Source organism: Tachypleus tridentatus, chromosome 8, assembly GCF_004210375.1.
Source record: "Tachypleus tridentatus isolate NWPU-2018 chromosome 8, ASM421037v1, whole genome shotgun sequence".
NCBI classification, from domain to species: domain Eukaryota; kingdom Metazoa; phylum Arthropoda; class Merostomata; order Xiphosura; family Limulidae; genus Tachypleus; species Tachypleus tridentatus.
The window spans coordinates 23,346,717-23,367,581 of NC_134832.1; the positions used below are offsets into that span (position 1 = coordinate 23,346,717).

Below are 20,865 nucleotides of genomic sequence, written 5' to 3' on the forward strand. Positions count from 1 at the left end.
ATAATTGTATGCACCATACCCCCACCTAAAGTGAAGGAGGGATGTATCCTACCCATCACCCCAGGATCTACACCCCTGAATTCTGACATGGTTGGGTATTCAATTAGATGATAGTCACCACTTCTCCTGGAGTTACATGTTTATTTTTTTTTTGTCTCTCTGGGATACCTTTTGCCATATTTCACTTAACTCCATGAATGACATGTTTCTGCTAACAGACAGGTACAGGATTTTTTTACTTTTAAAATATTTTTTTTCAGTTCTTTTTAAAGAAGTCTGGATTTTGTATGTTTTTGAAGAAGACTGATATATATTGTAAAATAGTTGAGAGTAGATTTACCCTTTTAGATATTTGGGATGGTTGGTTGAATTGGTGTTTTATAGCACAAAGCAGCTAAGCTATCTGTGCCAAACATCCAGTAAAAAGTTAAAATTAAAGTAAAATTAGGAAACTGATAAAAGGAAATTAAGGTAAAATAAAACAAAGTTAAAAAAAGCATAAAACCTATGTTTACATCTAGTCTACAGCATTAAGAGAAAAACCACAGTAATACAAGTTGTAGAGGACTTTCTGTAGCATAACTATAATTATCATAACTCACCAGGAAGACTAGCAGATAAGTACAAAAACTGCCATCAGTCACCTCAAGTTGGCCTTTCCAGTCCTGGTTCCAAGTTATTTGACATTATGGCCATTTTCAAAAAGTAAAGTAATAAAAATTGTAAAAGATTTGTAGCAAAATTTTAATAATTCACCAGGATGACTAACAGGTAGTTCGAACAACAGCATTAATCACATAAAGTTGGCCTTTCCAGTCTTGGTTTTGAGTTATTTGACTTTATGGCCATTTTCTAATTTCAAATCAAACTAGATGGACTGTGATTCCTAAAAGGGAATCTCATTAAAAAAGGTCTAATGTATAAACTAAAAAATTTAAATGGCATTAAAAAGATTGATAGACTTTAAAAAACTGAAAAAGTTTCCAAGGTGGACATTGTCACCATCACCAATAACACTATCTAACATTTTAAACAAACCTTGGGACAGAATATGATGAAATTGGTGCCGTCGTTGATGATGGCAAGAAAGTAAAATGTGACTGTGACCTGAATATCACACAAACTGCATAATGGTGCATCACTTCCAGATAAAAGAAAACGATGAGTTAAAAACTGTGACCAATGCATAGTCCAGTTAGAACAACTTCCTCTTTCCAATCCTTATGGAAGCTAAATGGCCGAAGTGCAATATAGGGTTTTATTTGGAAAAGCTTGTTGTCATGTTGCTCATTCCAAGTCGACTGCCAACTAGCACGGAGCTGAGCCTTGAATACAGGACCTTAGTCCATGTACAGAACAGGCATAGCTGTGATAGTGCTAGAGCAGATAGATTTTGCTGCAGCATTGGCGAGCTCGTTTCCACAAATACCAACATGGCCCAGTATCCAGGAAAACTGGATAGAAGTAGGTGTTAAAGATAATTGGGCCAATTGGTTTTGAATATCAGCGAGAACAGGGTGTGAACTAACGTAAAGTGATTCCAGGGCCGGTAGAGAACTAAGTGAGTCAGTATAAATAGTGCAGTTTCAATACTGCTTAGCTTCTACGTTATCCAGGGCAAAAGAAAGGACATAGAGTTCAGCAGTGAACACAGAAGCTAGAGAGGGTATTCTGCATGCAACCACCAAACCACAACAAACCATGGTTAAGCCCATGCAGTCACCTGATTTTGAACCATCTGTATAAATAGGAGTGGAAGAATGGTTCAAAAGATGTTCAGCAAATAACAGACAGTATTTCCAATCGGGAGTGTCTGCTTTCTTAGATGACTTAAAGATAGGTCACATTTGGGGACTGTAAAAAGCCATGGTGGGATGGGCTGACCAGTGGACACAGCAATGTTATCTAAGGACAGACCCAATTCATCCAACTCTGCATCGATAGGATGGCCAATAGAAGCAATGGCAGATCTTCTATTCTGAAAATGTATGGCCCACTGAGGAAGGAAAACACAATCCCAGGTGGGATGCTTTGGTATAGCCATAGACTAGTGATCCATAGTTGAGTTTCGAACAAATAAGAGCACAACATATCTTTAGCATAGAACATCGATCCACTCCCCAGGTGGTGGAAAAGAGGACATGGAGGATGTTCAGTGTTCTTTCACATTTGACCCATAGCTGCTTGATGTGTGGTATAGAGGTCAGCTTACGGTCACAGATAAGCCCCAAGAAATTTGTCTTAGGGACCACAAGCAGCACAACTTTGCCAGTACAGAGTTCAGAATTAGAGTGAATACCCCGTCAGCAGCAAAAGTACATGCAAACGGTTTTAGACAGAGAGAAGTTAAAGGCGTTTGCAGTGGTCTACTTCAGTAAACGATTGAGGGCAGTCTGTAGCTGCTGCTCAATATACCTCATGTTCAACGACTGACAGGAGATGTGAAAGTCACCAACATAGAGCCCGTTTGCAACAGTAAGAGGGAGTTGTTCAGTGATGGTATTAATCTTTATACTGAAAAGTGTGACACTCAAAATACAGCCCTGAGGGACTCCAAGTTCCTGTAGAAAAGAACGGGAAAGCGTTGAACCCACACGAACTTGGAATCTGTCCATTAAAATTTTTTTAATAAAAATGAGCAAATGGCCACGTAACCCATATATATGGAGGTCCTGCAAAATGCCACACCTCCAAGCTGTATCACAAGCCCTCTCAATGTTAAAGAATACTGATACAAGATGTTGTCATTTGAGAAAGGCTTCTCTGATGGACGTTTCAAGTCGAATCAGACAGTCCATGGTGGAGCACTGCCGATGGAACCTACACTGGGTGGGCTAGAGGAGATTGTTTGATTTGAAGAACCAAATGAGACGAGCATTAATTATCCTCTCTAAGGTCTTACAGAGATAGCTCGTCAAAGCCTGCTTGGAGAAAGGTAGGGCAATAGCCAGGTGCCAGGCATCAGGAAAAACATTCTCCTGCCAGATTTGGTTAAAAATAAGCAGAAGAATAGTAAGAGAAGCAGGAGATAGATGTCTCACATTTCATAGTGTACATCATCAGGTCCAACCAATGTATTGCCAGACTAATAAAGGGCCAGTTTAAGTTCCACCAGTGTAAATGGACAATTATAGTCATAGAGACAATCAGCTTGAAAGGACAGAGGTGTTTGCTCTGCCTGAGTTTGATGGCTAAGAAGGTAGAGGAAAAAGCAGAAGTACTAGATACCCAGTAAAAGCTTTCAGTGATGTTCCAGGTATCAGCTATTTCCTGGTCATCAGAGAGCAAGATCAAGAGGGGAACAGAATTATACTGCTCACTGACCTTTTGAATCTTGTCCCATATGACATTGGAGCTGGTAGTAGAAGATATGTTGATTGCGAACTTAATCAAAAATTCCTTCTGGCTTTGACATCTTATGCACCAAGGATGTGCATGGGTCTGCTGGAGAGCAATGCAGTGTGAGAGTGTGGGAAACCTATGAAAAGTATCCCAGGCGCGTTTTTGGGCCTTCCATGCCATGTGGCAAGCAGGATTTCACCACGGACAAGGATAATGTGGAAAACGTGTTGAGGTTTTAGGAATACACTGAGCAGCTGCCTGCATAATACAGTCAGTTACTGCTGCCACACAATACTCTATGGAGCAATCCCTCCTATCAACATCAGCACTTCCTCAGAGGTTATGGTGTCCATTAAAGTCTCCCAGGGTTAAAAAGGGAGATGGCAACTCAAAGTCTGATTGATCATAGGTCTCCCCAGGCAACACGTAAAGAGAATAAGTAGCAATGGTACAACCAAAGGAAACATGGATGGCTATGGCCTCCAAGGGTGTATTGAGTGGCAAAGACAGGGTTGGCACATGCTGATAAACCAACAGTGCCACCCCTCCATGCACTCGTCCATTACACAGCCTGTCATTTCTGAATAAAGAAAACTGCCAATAGGTGACCATATCAGCAGGTTTCAGAAATGTTTCCTGTAAGAAGAGACATACAGAATGGTAGGAAGCAATCAATATTTTGACGTCATCCAGATTAGAATGTAAACCTTGACAGTTCCATTGTATCAAGGTGGCCATTTTTTTTACATGTAGGTAAATTAGACAGAGAACCCTTCTGTGTATGACCACATCTTTTTTACTTTACTGTCTTTATTTGAGGGAGGTCTATCGGCCTCCATGGATCCTGCCCTAGGTTGATTTGGCATGTCTTTGCTGTTGGAAGAGGATTCCAGTGACTGAGGACATGAACGAATGATCGTTTTGCATCGTGGGGTGGGAGAAGAAGATGTATTCAAGGAAATGCCTTACCTAAAACCAAAGGAAGGGGATCTTGGGATTTGTTGGAATGTATGTAAGGAACAGAGATGGGTATTGAAGTTGATTCATCAACTTTTTAACCATGGAGGTCAAAAGACTTTTCATTTGTTTTGAGAACGATTCTTTTAGAGGCACAAAGAGGTCTGTCTGCACTTCTACAGTAGTAGTGGAATGAAGTGCAGCAGCATACGTCCCAGATGAGGTCATGGACAGCAACTTGCGAGCCTCAGGATAAGTAATCTTATTAATCATTTTCAAATGTTGCACCTCTTTTTCTTCCAACCATTTAGGGAAAGAATGAAAGTAGGAAGAGTGAGAGCCATTGCAATTGATGCAATGAGGGTCTGTTTCACACTCGTAGGCATCATGGTTTTGCCACTGCAAGGAGCACATGTCGAGGAACCATGACATGATGTCTTTGAGTGACTGAACTGCTGACACTGGAAACATTGGAGAGGGTTTTGAATGTATGGCCATATTCTGTAATTCAAATAACCTGCCTTGGTGGTGGCAGGTGGACGTGATTACATAAATGTGAGAATGAGGACATTGGTCAGCATCACAATTCCATCTTTGCGAGTGGAGATACGTCTCACTGCAGAAACTCCTTGAGAGGAGAAACCAGCAAGAGTCTCTGACTTGGGGATGTTCTTCAAATCCCTTTTAACTGTAACTCCTTGTGATGAATTCAAAATAGCATAAGGTGCAACCTCAATAGGTATATCCTCAATTGCCTTTGAATAGAAGAGGAGTTCACTATGGTGAGATGTGGATGTCTCCATCAATGCCACCAGATTGAAGCTTCTTTACTGTCTTTAGAGAGCCAGCAAGTCCCTCTATTCCCTTCTGAATGAAAAAGGAAGACATTTGCCCTAAAGGTTTGTCTGAAAGTGAATGCAATATAAGAAAATGAGGTACAACAGGTGGTTAAAGATGGTGAGGATTGGTGCTCAGAATCTTCAAGATGTGGTCACTTACCTATAAACTGTTTTTTCACTATTTTATTAAGATTTTTAATTGGAGCATCCATAATGAAAAAAGGAAAATTTCGGTGCCCATTGACCCCACCCACCATGTCAAACAAGAACACTGCAGCAACACCAGGGTTTTGTGAGCACTATACCCAAACACCAGCATCAGATACAATGTTCAAAATACCTGTTGAGAACATCCAACACAGGTACTTGGTTGACCCTAGCCTGAGTGGACCAGCCAGTTGACCCAAGGGGGGCCACCCTAAGGCCGTCCCTCTACAGAATTCAAGGCCAAAGGATCCACCAGGATCCTCTCCTCCCCTTCACGGGTTGCCACACATGGCAAATACGTGGGTGGATGTTTAGATCCCAGAGGAGGTAATCTAAAAGAACAGAACCCTCCCTGGGAGGACCCTCACCACATACAGGAATCCACCCTGAGGGGAGGTTTTTGGGTAGTGGTTTTGCTGTCTGCTCCACTACAAGGTGGTTTGTTTTTGAATAATGTGAGAGAGATAACCATTTGTGGAATACATAACGTGTTTAAGATTAGTGTTGGGAAACTTGGGGTTAAATAGCATTTTTTTGTAAACTGGTTATAATACAATGTTTGATTAGAACTGAATGATATGAGGTGAAACTTAGTTGCTAGCTGATGTGCATTAGTTTCTGTAAATTTTGATGAAAAGATTTTGGTTAGTTTTGATGATGTCAAAAAAGGGGAAGTTTCTCTTAGTTTTTTATTTCTACTGTAAAGTGAATGGGAGAGTACTGTTCATTTAAGATGGTTCAAATATATTTAATGCTCCTTTATGCTCACAATCCCATATTAGAAAAGTATCATCAATGTTTCACTATTAATATGAATGTTTGTATAATGCAGTATGCAAAACACTTTTTCTCTAATTTTTGCAGGAAAATTTCACTGATAACAAGGGATGGAAGAGAACCCATTGGTGTACCATCCATCATACTGTTGTCCATATGGAATATGATTCTGACAACAGGTCATATGATGTGGTACCATATTATTACTCTGAAACTGTTGTGTACTTAGTGACATAGAATAATTTGCAAATAAAGAAATGACATTAAAACTAACATGTGTCCCTAGAACTGATTCTTGCATCTTATATTTTCTTGAAGAAGTCCATTCAACCTTTTGTATTGTAGTTGATATAACTTGTTAATGGTTTCACAAGCATAACAAGATGTTTCACAACATTATAGGTAGAGCTGTTGATAAATCAGACTATGGATCTGAATGAAACATTTCTCTTAGTTTTGGATACACTGTAAATTAGCAACCTTAGTTTGTTACATAATGTTTGGTAAGTTTCCTTCTTTTGCTTGAAACATACAGCAGAGTATTCAATTTTTTCTTAAGATTTGTTGTACAATCCTTGTTAACCTGTTTACAGAAAGATTTATTTAACAGAAAAAACATTTTGCTGTTGTAATGCTTCTTATTCATAGCTACAATAGCACTTCCTTTATCAAATGATAATATAACAATATTTGGAACTACATTTAATTGGTATATAGTCCACTTCTCAGCCTTAGATAAATGTAGGTCTAAATCTATAGTGCTTTAGTTTTAGCATTGGTGATTCTACTACTATTTTAACAGCTTTATTGGCTTTTAATTTCTATGCTTGTCATAAAGTAAAATGTTAGGAAGGTATTAAGAGTGTTGTCAAAGTTAAGGCTATGTTTTAATGAACAAATCTGATCACTGGTAAGAATCTCAATTGAAGATTAATAATCTTAAATGGTGTATTATCATTTGAAGTAGATTATATATATATATATATATATATACTGAAAGTTTTCTTCCTCAACTGGCCATTCTCTACAGTATTTCTCAAAATAAAAACAAGGTGTGTATATGAATTTAAATTAATAAAGCTTGCTGAAATGATAATTATGTTTTAAAATATTTACAGGATATACTGCAATGAGCATCAGAAAGTTTCTACATTTTACCTTTCCTCCTTCAGCTTTGTAACTCTCCTCATTGACGTCAAGCAGCTTAGCTAGTCCAAAGTCTGTGATTTTTATACAACCTGGATTATGTACTAGAAGAAATTGCACATGATTACAATATGATTCATTACAGGCTCATTCTACTATATTTCCTATATATAACTTGTAAAGAAAGATTTAACAACTACAAGTTATTTAATTATGCACAGCACTGACAATGCATTTTTGTGTAATTCTCATAAAGTTAAATAATTCTATTTTTACATCACTTTTAGAAATTTCCATTTTGCTCAAAATATTAATTGCAAATGTTTAGGTAAGAATTCCTAGGCGTATAGCAGACTGACTGTAGTTAACAAATAACAGCCATACTCTTGTCTCTCGGTGCTTTGGTTTTTATATATCAATGATATAAATTTCTAGAATTTTCAACAATAATCTAGCATGTTTTCATAAACAAATATTTTTCATTCTAACTTTCAAGAATTCTCTACAAAATTCAAAAACAGGTAAAACTTCATCAACACACAGTCAAGAATATGCATCACATGTAGAAAAGAAAACTATACAGAAATAAGTATAAGCATTAAAATAAACGTACAATGGTAAATCTGTTAAAGGGTACATTGAAAATTTATATTGAACATTCTTATGAAAATAAATGATTGAACGTTAAGGTAATCATTGAGAAAACAAAAATAAAAGACTTACAAAGTACATTTCTTAAAGCAAGGTCTCGATGAACCATTCTTTTTTTCTCTAAATATGCCATGCCCTAATTAGAGGGAAGAAATTGATCAAAATAATTAAACATTTCTAACATATTTGAAGTAAATTATTTATTAGAGATAAAAAAGTAACAACTGTTAAGAAAGAGAGAGATTGTATGTCACCAAGCTTTAGATTCTTAATATTATGATAACATTTTAAGTATTTGTTATTAATAAATAGAAATACAAAGTTATTTCAATAAGTAGAAGAAACAATAAGACAACATAATTGCTGTAGACATTTTTTTATCAAAGTCACAGTAAAATATAAAATGGTTTTGTTGTTAATTGGATTACCAAGATTAATGAATGAAAAAAAGGTTATAATCATGTTATTTATGTCAATACATCTGAAGTCTCCATACTATAAATGATTAAAAACAGTATTATTTCCAAATAAAACCCAGATACCATTCCAGTCTTGTTTAACTAAAGTGTAAAAAAAAACAACTGATAAATATCATGTCAACAATTATTCATAGGATTGTTTATTTTACAAGATGATTAAGGTAATAAAAGTAGTTGCATACAGCTACTAAAAAAACATCTATTAGTTTTCACTGGTTTAGTTTACATTTACCTTCTCTTCCCTCTTTTTTACATTTTAATATTCTAGGAGAAATGGCAAAGAAATCTAAATCTTTTCTCAAATGCTTTATCTAGTTATATTGTAAATTTAGTGTTAAGAAGGTCTAGACAAGTTTTACTTATTTAGAAAACTTTTTTTTTTTTTGAGACTACTGGTCAAATTGTATAAGAGCAAAATCAAACTTTAAAATTTCATTCCTGACAAAAATACATGTAATGAATATACTTTCTTGACTAATTCAACCAGAATATTAAATTGCAAATTATAGATACATGGATAACACACCTCTCCTTTCATGGGAAAATAAGTTATCAAATATATCTTTAATCATGCTATACTTTCAAATAGAAATTCTAAACACTTCAGCTTACTCTGGCTATTTGAGCACACCAGTTGAGAAGTGGTTTAGAACCAATTTTCTTCTTGTTGTACTGGACATAATTTAGCAAGCAGCCTAAGGGCATGAGCTGGGTGACTAGCATGACCTGGGATGCAACACAGACTGCTAGCAGTTTCAAAACATTGGGATGGTCCACACTAGCCATTATTTTAGCTTCCTAAATTTATAGAAAAATAAAAAATTAAAAAATGACAGAATTATATAAAGTATTAGCTACTCAGATGAAATAGACACTGCCTAATGTTGCTAAATGTAAGATTTCTACAAAACATCTAACATTTTTTAACCTACTCAAACAATATCCAACTTTCCATGCAAGAACTGTTTTGTTTATCAAAAAAAGTACAGAATTCATGTTAACATTAGACATTTAGCAGTTCATTCATTTTCTTTTTCAATGTCTTAATTTACATAATTTCATGAAAAACAGATAAAATAATTTCAATATTAATAACACAAATGAAGTTAATTTTGAAATTCAAAACAAACACTTCCTAAACATTTTAATGTGAAATCCTAAGTTAATGTTTTTATTGTATTTGCATTAACTATAAGTGCACAAGTTGGGGTCAAAGTGCATATACATGGTCTTTTACAGAATACCAATTAATATGGATTTAGAATTTGATGTTAGAATTAGTTATCAATTATTCATTTTACCCTATGCTGTTAACTTGAAAACAGTGTATGGTAAAGGAAAGTAAATACAAGGTGCAAGATACAAGGAAACTGAAAAACTATAGATGTTTTTCAAAGGTTCTAAAGGTTATGTAAATGTAATATGCAAACAGTATGATGGAAAAGTATTTCTATTTTTCATATTAACATCACCTTGCTCTCTCATTGAACAGACTCTGATTCCAATTGATATCACCAATTTAGAGAAATATCTTGAATAAAAATACTTTTGTAACACATTTGATTTTATGTGTACAACTAACTCAGACATTTTATTAAAAGTTTGTCACATTTTGCATAGATATATAAATTCAGAATTTCAGTCAACATTCCTTCTCTAATATATAGATGGCTCAGCATAGTAACTATGAAAACATTTGGTCAATATGCTTGATCTATATGATATGAAAAAGTAGATTATCTTATAGTGACAATATACTGAATAAAAACAGAGGGTTAGCCTTATTCAGGTAATTTGTAAATCTTGTTTAGACTACAAAAATCTGTTCTTATAAAACATTTTGTACATACTATGTTTTTATATAATCCATCACCTTTATTAAGCAACATTTATTAATTAATTAATAATTTTAATTTTAATTAATTTTACATCAAATCATTTTCTTCATCACAAGATAGTTTAAGAATTTTCAGGTAAGTAATTGTTTTGGTTCCACCTTTTGAGAATTAACATTTAATTTTTTAGTAAACTCAAGAGCTATAATATTAATTTCAGTATAATTATAAAAATTTTAAAATACTTACCTCTAAGAAGGCATTGTTATTGGAAGGTCCTGTTCCAGAATTATCATCATTCAGCACTTTAATAGCCACTGGAATTTTAACATTCTCTCCTTGAGGAATCCAAAAGCCCTAAAAACAATTTACTCTTAATATTAATATACTGCAAGCAGTTATTAATTTAATAATATCTCTCTTATTCCTAATTAAAAATAGTTTAACTCACAGGTACTCAAAATTTGACTGAATGGTTCTGTTTATATATTTTGTGTTTAAAGAAATTGTCAGGCAAAACACTGATCACTGTAACAGGTCTTCAATTTTGCACATGCAGAACACAATGTATTTCTCAGGCCGAATTCAAAACCATCTCTTAAAATGTTAACACACTGTAATGTAAAAAGAAATGGTATCTATACAAACTACTTCATTGTAAGAGATTAAGCAAAGTAATAAGAAAAAGGTTACCATATCAGTATGTCCAATAAATTACAAAAAAAAACAGCAAAAAAACAGGTGTTTTCTAAAAGTTAAAGAATAAACGTTAAAAACAATAACAATGATACTTAATAAAATATTTTTACTATTAATGCAGATATTTAACTAACTTTTTATCTCACCTAACCCTTACCAATTACTTTGTTCAATATCAGTTTTCACAATACATTTATGAATCTTTAGTTGTCTTTTCTTAATCAATTACGTTCAGAATAAACTCAGAAAAATAGAAAAAAGTTCAAAGGATAAGCATAAATGAATTATTAAAAACTGCATTACAAAGATATGGATTAAACATTACTAGTAGTTTTCCTGAGCAAAAGATGAAACTTTTATATGCAATATTAACAATTTTTCTGTTTCCAAATTACAACATGGGTTTTAACTGTCTAGAGTCACATAAATAAGCAAAAATCAAGAGCTTAAAACTGTGAAAAAAGTTATTTTATCCAATACGTAAATGAGAAAACTAGTGCTGTCAACATAGCACTATTTTTAATAGCTTATTTTAATGATAAATTTTAATGCATATTTAAATTTCATACATTCTTTACAACAGTAGTTTTTTAATCACAGCAATAAAATAACTATGATTAATCAATTCATTTCCAATTTATGATAGCAGATTTATGTTGTAGATAGCAGCAAAACTCATCTAATTACTCTATAAAACAATAAAAATTAACAATTTACTTTATACACTGTTCCAAAGGCACCAATCCCCAGAATACCTCCTCTGTGAAGTTCTGCTTCTTTAATCAACCGAAGTTGAGCCAGATTTGGCATAACATTTGATGGAATAACTGGTTCACTCTCATTGTTAAGTTCAGTAAATTTCTAGAAAAATCAAATACTTAGAAACAGTTGATGTACAATAACCAGAATACTTAATCAAGATAATAATAAAGCTGTATCCTAATTCCTATCTAAAATTATCTAAAACATATTGTTTGGATAGGTAAAGTTCTTAGATCAATATAAGATGAAGTTCTCTATTAATTCCTAGCTACTTCCACATATTAGTATTAAAGTCTAAAAGTAGCTGATGCCTTGTTATAGTTCATACTTGTATTAACCATAAACAATTCAGTCACAATGCTTTGTAATTTGTTTTGTATATTTACAAAACAATGAGAATGTCAAATGCTAAAGCTGTGTTATGTTTGGCAATTTTCAAGTAAAGGCTTTTACTTATATATCTTAATAGTATGAATACATATACTGTATTGTTGTTGTTGGGTAAGGTAAAAAAAATAAATGAACTGCACTCACTTCTTTGTTTTCAAAATAATAATATATATATACTGGTAACTAGTTAAACATACATAATCAATTCTATAGATGATCGCAGGTTTATCAAACACATTATATAGTTTTCTTCTTTGTTTGAAAAATCCACTTAGGCCACTTCAGACTTTCAATTGACAAGCTGAAATACTTTCCTCTATTACTCTTGTCAAACTATCCATGCATACTTTGCTTACATTTTATCAAGTTACCATAGCTATATCTCATACTTCTAAAACTGTCTTCTCCTTTTTCCTAGTTATGCCTACTTCCAATAAAGAGTTTAACTTTTTGTTAAAGTCCACATAGGCAGGTAAGTTGCTTTAAAACTCTCTTTGTCAAAATAAACTATTTTTCTCCTCTTCTCATCTCTTTCAACACCATCAGTCTCACTCTAATATATATCAATCATTAGGCTTGTAATAACTTTTAGGCCTTCCTTTTCTGTTTGAACACTTCTTCTATGTGACTTTACTTTGTTTCTCACCTGCTCTGTCTGTCTACTTTCACAACTCATCTCAAACTATTTATTTATACGTTTATTACCTAATCATTTGGTTGTGATATCCTAGATATCAATAAATTTCCCACAATGTTCAATAATCTCTGCATCAATGAGTTATAAAATGTACGACTCTTAGCTTTACCAACTTATGTAAATAAAACTTGTCAGAACATTTACTTTAAAATGACTGCTTCTAACTCTCTTGTTATGAAGAAAAATACACAATCATAGAATATTCACTCACAAAATAATTAAATTAATAATATGTACACTGAAAATATTTTATATTATGACAGAGAACAACTATGAAAACAATACAAACTAAAAATACTAAAATATAGTATGGATAAAGCTATAAATGAATTTAATATTATTTTTAAATATCTTACATTACATATCTACTACACCTTTAACCTTTGACACACAGAAACAAACACATATGCAAAAATAGTCAGATACACATAATTCTGTTTTTTGTTATAATTTCAAATACTACTTCACTTACTCAGTAACATCACATTCAGGATTACTTAATGTTGTTACTTTAATGCATTAGTGTAAGTTATATGTTAAATGTTTTCATGATAGTTTTTATTGAAAAATGTAATATAAAACCCACATAAAGATCACACAAACACACATACATATAAAACACAAAATAAAAGTTACTTAAAAGAGCCTATCACAATCTTTGATTGTAAAATGAAAATTTATAAATATTTTTTGCAACTAAAAGTAATAAGTAAGCAATTTATTTGATGATAAATTTATAAATAATGAGAAAGTATAATTATTTTTTTTGGGGGAGAAGGGAACAGACTTATTAAATTCCTTTTTTCAAACATTTATTACACAGTCAATGATTCAATGATGTTCTTTTGGAACTACATTTAAGTCCTTAAATGAAAATGAGACCAAAAGCATGTAGCTGTCACTGCTGATTGGTATTGGACTAATGAGGTATTTATTTACAAATTCATAAAGTACCAATAAACAAAAAACCATGAAGCCCAAACCATTTATTATTTAATTATACATAAATTCATAAAAATTTAAAAGGATATTAGTGCATTAAGGATGTCCCTTCCAGCTCTTAACTATAACCACCCCTTAATATTCAAATATTCTTCCAATATTTTCTTGAACTTAAATTTTCTGCCTCCATCATCTTTAAAGGTAGCCCATTATAAAAACCCACCCCCTCTTTAAAAAGTAATACTGTAAAAACTGCAAAGGACTTCTACTCTGCCAAAATTTTATTTTATGACCTCTTGTCCTATTGTTTACACTGCTAAACACAAAAAAAGGTTTCATAGATCTATATTATCAATACTCTTAATAATCTTAAACACTTCAAACAAAACCTCTCTGATCCTCCTCCTCTCCAGAAAAAAAAAAGAAAAAAGTTTAGAGATTTTAGTCTCTCTTCATGGGACAATCCCACCATTCCATGTATCATCCTAGTGGCTCTTCCCTGAAACTTCTGCAACAACTGAACATCCTTCTTAAGGAAAGGAGCCCCAAACTGTACACAGTACTCTAAACATGGCCTTACAAGTGATCTATACAGTGAAGCAAAGTACCTCTTGTCTTGTATTCAATGTTTTTATAGATGATACCCAAAATCCTATTAGCCCTATTGCTAGGTACAATACACTGTTTAGCTGAATACTTAAGTAATTTTCAATTACAAAGCCAAGATCTTTTTTCTTCAACCACAGTATTTAAAGTACTCTCACTTAATGTGTAGCAATGATTTGAATTGTGAAAATCTATATTCATCACCTTACATTTTGGATAGTTAAACATTATCTCTCAAGTACTGGCCGAATGCATCAAATGATCTAAACCTCCCTGTAAGTTAGCAACATCTTTAACACAGTTAGCCACACCAAAAATCTTAATGTCATATGCAAACTTCAAAATTTTGTTAATAATTCCAGAGTTGATATCAATACACCTCACAAACAGCAGAGGAACCAGCACAGAACCATGAGACAATTGTTTGCAAGTATAATCCAGTTAGATATATATCAACCATTTATTATTACTCTCTGCTTTCTGCTCTCCAGCCATGTTTCTATTAAGCTTAATAATATTTCCCCCACACCCATAGACTTAATTCTTATAGCAAGTCTTTTGGGAGACACCTTATCAAATGCATTCTGAAAATCAAGGTAAATCAAATCCACAATATTTCCTTCATCAAATCTTGCAGTAACATCTTCAAAAAATGTCAGAAGATTTGTGAAACAAGACATTCCCTTTGTAATACTATATTAAATTGCTATAAGTGACTCTGCAATGCATCTTTAATCACACTCTCCAAAACCTTTCAAGTACTCATGTAAAACTACTTTAAATATTGAACGAACATTAGCCAACTTCTAATCTTCTAATACTTTTCCATTATTCAATGGCCTATAAACAATATTAGTTATTAGTTCATAAATAAAATCTTTAAGTTCCTTTAAAACTCTAAAATAAAAGTTCTCTGTTTCAGAGGATTTATCAATTTTAAGGTTTTCCAACTTTTCTCTTAGAATTTCAGAACTTAAAATGATATCTTTTACCTCTATATTTTTCCCATATATTAAGTGCTCTGGTTGAGGCATAATACATGTACCTTCCTTCAAAAAAACTGAAAAGAACATATTTTTTATGACAAGAAACCCACTTGAAATAAAAATGTATCTCAGAATGGCTGGTATGGGTATTAACACTTTTACTGATAAGAAAAGAGCAACATTTCAACCTTCCTAGGTCATCTTCAGGTTAAGAAAGAGAGAGTTTGAATGTGACCATTGATGGAAACGTCTAAGGGATGAGAGTATAAATTGGTACGGGATTGTAAGGGGCATTGCAGGTTATTTATTATCACAATTAATAAATTGCATACTAATACACTATTAATTAGTATAGGTATAAAGGTGTTCCAAAATACTGGTTTAATCTTGGTTTTAGTTGCTGTATAAATAGGGCTTCTTTGATTTTGCGTTTGCTTATATTTGTTTCCTTATTTAATATCAGGGTGTTTTCTATGGTTATGTTGTGTTTATTTGATTTACAGTGTTCAAAAACGTGTGAAGGTGTTTTCTGTGTTCTTTGAATCTAGTTTCCATTTTCCTGCTTGTTTCTCCAATATAGAAGTCATGGCAGTTGTTGCATTGTATTTTATAAATTATGTTGGTGTTGTGTTTGTCAGTGTAGTTTTTACATGGTATGGACTTTAGTTTTGTACCTGGTTCTTGAATAAATTTTGTGTTTACTTGAATGTTGTGTTTTAAGTTTTTTTCCAAATGTTGGTTATTTTTTCACTGATGTCTAGAACATATGGATGCAGCAGTATAAGGTTTTGTAGTTTGTTGTATCTTGAGATTTATTGTTGTTTGTTTGTTGTTGGTCTAGTTGTGTGGGTATATTTTTTCCACAGCTTTTTGAGGAAATGTGTCAATGTTGATGAAGTACTGTTTAATTTTGTTGATTTCATTTTAATTTTATCTGGTGAGCATAGTTTTGAGGCTGTGTTTATTTGGTTTCTTAATATGTTGAGTTTTAGTTTTGTTTCATGTGCTGAGTCCCAGGGAATGTATAATCCAGTATGGGTGATTTTTCCATGACTTTCTGTTTTGAATTGTGTATCAGTTCTAGTGATTTTGAGGTTAAAAAATGCTATTTGGTTAGTTTTTTCCTGTTCACGAGACGAGAGAGCTTAATGTTGGGGTGTATCAAGTTAACGCAATTGAAAAACTAAGTATGTATTCTGTAGATGTCAATCCAGCAATTGTACCATCAACATACCTTTTGGTTATTGAACTACCTACAAATAAATGGCTTAAGTATGGAAAATCCTGTGTCACCAATACTAACCAACATTTTTATGACACACATTGAACCTTAAGTGATCAATTCAGCCATACACCCACCACTATAAACTTTTTTGAAGGTACAGTTAGTACATTAAAAATCATAGTATGAAAACTTAACATGTGCAAAAGTGTATATGACCTTATGTATTTTATACTAAACCCATCACAAAAGGGCTGAATGCCTTTACTATTCTATACTTATCAATAAGCTCTTCAGATCCATCTTTCCTTACATCATTAGCCCCACTGTGTACCACAAAAACTGTATTGCTACTAGTACCCTTAACTATCTCTCTGGTTCTATCAGTTATATCCTGTACTCATACTCCTGGATAGTGTAGCCATATTCTTTTGTTCCTATTCAATTCACTCTGTGTATTTGCATAACTAGAGAGTCACCAGCAACTATAATTTTCCTATCCTTCACACTATCACCCCTTGTAATAATCTTTTTCTCTTATCTGCTTCACCACCTTCATCACTAGCAAGTGCTTGGAACCAGTTGCTCAACCTAAAACCACACTCATCCTTGACCCTAAATGTATTACATTCCAAGCCCTATTTTCCTTCTTAGTTCCCTTGAAATCCTATTTGCCAACTGCACCCATCAGGTGTAGAAGCTTAATAAGTTCTTCACTAAACACTGCCATCACTTCAAGCAATTTACATTTCTCCCTTCCCACCTCTGCAACTATACCTAAAATGCTCATTGACTTTTCTTCTAACATGCACCAAGTATAGTTTTTTAATAAAAATGAAGCAAAAATCACAACCATAACTTGTACAAATAAATAATGTGCATCCCAAGAAAATAAGTTTGCTAAAAAAGCTGAAAATATCTTTTTAAAAAAACACAGATATTAAAAAGGTTTGAATAAAAAAATTCCTATACTGAATGACAGCTTTAATTTTAAATTCTATACAGCAACTAAATATTGTTGAAATCAACAATTTAGATTATTAAGTACTCTGTATTATGAGCTTGATTATGAAAATTAGTTATCCCATGTCCTTATTTTCTTACCTCTACAATCTTTACAGTATTTTTCTTTGTATGAATACGTTGTAGTATCCAGTACATTATGCCAGCAACAAGTATAAAAAACACCAGGGAGGGTCCAATTGTGACACCCAGAATCACTCGTTTATTATTTTCTTCCTTGAAACTGCTGAAATATTCAACAATCTGTCTCTACTTAATAATTTATAATTTTACACCTAACTATTTAAAACCTATTGTGTAGTTTTGCTGTTTCTACCAGGTTGGTTTACATGTGTGATATGAAACATAACAAACTGGCCTGATAAACATGTCTTACTTCAAACTTTGTGTCAACCAAACATATTAATTAATCCTTACAGAAACAAAAATGGCTAGCAAACATAAGCATATTCTTTATGATATTAACAGCATGGTGCCCTGACTAGAACTCTTATTGCCTGACCAAGCACTTCAATTTTAAGAGCTTTTCTAAAAGATATTTATTTTAACATGTATAATAAATAAATTCAGTGTATGTTAGTAAAAATTCTGATAAAAATTTTAGACAGATAATTAAATACACGTACAACAAGTATGACAACCAGAAAAAGAAGTATAGTAAAAAAGAAGAAAAACAAAATAATTTTTCAACATTTCTACCAAAAAAATTGTTACCACATTTGCCTTTATTCATAATATGTTTTTAGCATTTAACAATATTTATTTTTTAATTGATAAAAATTATAATAAATCAAAAAACATTTTATCACCCTCTAATGAAGAATATGTTGAAAGATAATGTCTTTGAAAAGAAATCACAGCCAGTTTTAGAAAACTTTAATGGGAAAATTTTTGAGAGAACTCATAACAAAATAAAACCAACTTTGATGGATCCACAGTCGAACAATATGGAATTTTTTGTAGAATTCTATATGGCTTATCAGGTGGGCATATAGCAGTGCAGTTGAACTAGAGAAAAAAAATTACTTCTTTGAAATGTCAAGCAACAGTTTGCATCTTTTTATATAAACAAAATGTTTTTTTCACACAACTTGGTTCACTTTATTTCTAACAATTACAGGTTTAAAAATTACTTTCATATTACAAACTGGATAATCATATGTCATCAATGACTAACAAATTATCATTTTGCCATAACTTTCTACAATTTTGGAATTTTTTTTAAATGTAAGGTCCTTTTTCAGTTTTTAATTATCAATAATAAAATTTTCATAGATCAGCCTGCACTCATTTTAAACGACTTAGACTTTCTATAATTTACATAAGATAAAAGAACCAGATAACAATAGTACACTAACAGTAAACTTGTAATAACACTAAATTTCATAGTTCAAAAATAGCATTGAATTGCTTTTCTGTTTGATATTTTCAGGTTTCTTAAATAGCTACCTACACTTGTTTTGTTATCATTCATGTATACTCTAAAGTTTCGACAATCTTTACAGTCTCTAGTTGTTGGACCCATGCATTCTCGACATTCATTAGCACATTTAACACAGGTTCGACTTGCATTATTGGCATAGTGGTCAATAGGACAGCTTGATTCACACTGTTCACCTGACATATAATCCTTACAATTACACACTGATTTGTGGACTCCATATCCTGTGCATGTGAGACACTGAGAGTGACAAGGTCGAAACACCTAAACATGTAATAAAAAAAAATAACTTTTAACTTGCAAATCATAATCCATGCATAGTTAGAACATCAAGCAAAAAACCATTGTGCTAACTATGATTTTTTCTATCAAGCTAGGTTTTGATACATATATTTTATAACATATACAGAAAATTAATACTTAAACAGTTAAGCAAAATAAAATCAAAAGGAAGAATTGCATTAAAAACATATGATAAATGACATTTAAATGAACAAAAACTAGCCTAATCAAAAAACAAAGCAAAGATGCTGCATACTTTAAAAGAATCCTGAAGGTATAGGCTATAATGTAGGATATGAAATATGACCTGGGTTTTGAGGTAACTGCAGAAGTAGAACTTATATTGAGGTGGAATACACAATATATCAATCTTAACTTCCATTTGCCAGTCTCACATGAATGATAAAAAAATAGAAACTACGAGAGTGAAATACATTGGCTCAAGCCCATGATGTCTCACATCTATATCAAAGGCTGGTTCACATGATTCAGCTTGAAAATGTAGAATGTATTGAGCTAAAAGAGCATTTGATCATCCCTCACTTATTCTTCACTGGGATGGAGGTTATATATTCATTCTAAAATTACTAACAAGAAAGCAGAGAATAGTTTGTTCATCCTGCAAAAGAAAAGTGTCTGTTTCTAATGCCACCAAGAAGTTATAACTTGTGCAAATAACCAGATCTTAAATGCAAGAAAAGCAGTTAGACTATATTCACAATATGGCTATATGTGTTTTTGTGACAAGTTTTATATTTTGTGTTCAACTGATCAAAAGTGATGTTGAAATATGAGTAAAAAAAATAGAAATTTTACCTAAAAATAAGGGGAAAAATGGAGAGCATCTGTAGTGAAAATATAGGGGAAAAGTAGAATTTATTGGGAAGCCCTACAAATTAAAAATAATGATAATATACAAACTTACAAGAAATAGGAGTAAATATACTCCTAATACACATACTGATTAAACAGTTAAAAATTTTACTTTCAAAACAAACATCTTGACACTAACTAAACTTTCAAATCTGAGAAAACTTCACAATAACACTAATAATTCTCAATTTAGCCATTACTGGTTGGCATTCAAAAGAAAGTATAATGCTACATTTAATTTTTATCATTGAATAACTGACAACCAAAAACTATTAGTCTGAAGGAGTTATAAAAACTCAAAACAATATATAAAAAATTATGTTACTCTGAGAAAAATCAAGGTCTTGTGACACACAAGCATAACATATGTTTTCTACCTGTTTTTAGTTATGTGAGAATTGAAAAAATTTGTGTTATCCAGTTTCTATGTAGTTTAACATAAATACATGGTCCAGAAACCCACTGTGGTTGCCCTTTTTATAGTTTTTATTTTTTATATTTGTTCTGTATAGTATATATCTCCTGGTAGAAGGGATGTGTCAGTAATGTTGTGTATCTATGTTTAAAGACTCATCGACTGTAATAGCCTTTACTGGTCAAATGGATGACATATTTATATTACAGCCAGGAAATGTTGTGAGAAAACAAGATCATGAGGTAATACTGTCAACAAGATAAAGAAACTGAGTTTACCTATGGAATTTAAGCA

General features: G+C 32.5%; 1 protein-coding gene across 3 annotated transcripts in view; it reads right to left on the bottom strand.

Moving 5' to 3' along the window:
• Window positions 1–20,865, bottom strand: part of LOC143258676 (epidermal growth factor receptor-like) — a 196,505-nt gene that overhangs the window by 23,414 nt on the left and 152,226 nt on the right. For 2 of the 3 annotated variants that reach the window (XM_076518060.1, XM_076518058.1), the window contains 8 exons: window positions 19,014–19,265; window positions 18,483–18,568; window positions 17,642–17,786; window positions 11,650–11,793; window positions 10,483–10,590; window positions 9,011–9,196; window positions 7,992–8,055; window positions 7,281–7,372 (listed from right to left, as the gene is read on the bottom strand). In XM_076518060.1, the coding sequence (XP_076374175.1) occupies window positions 7,281–7,372; window positions 7,992–8,055; window positions 9,011–9,196; window positions 10,483–10,590; window positions 11,650–11,793; window positions 17,642–17,786; window positions 18,483–18,568; window positions 19,014–19,265 (1,077 nt within the window). The remainder of the gene's footprint in view (window positions 1–7,280; window positions 7,373–7,991; window positions 8,056–9,010; window positions 9,197–10,482; window positions 10,591–11,649; window positions 11,794–17,641; window positions 17,787–18,482; window positions 18,569–19,013; window positions 19,266–20,865) is intronic. The other variant, XM_076518059.1, reaches the window with a different exon arrangement.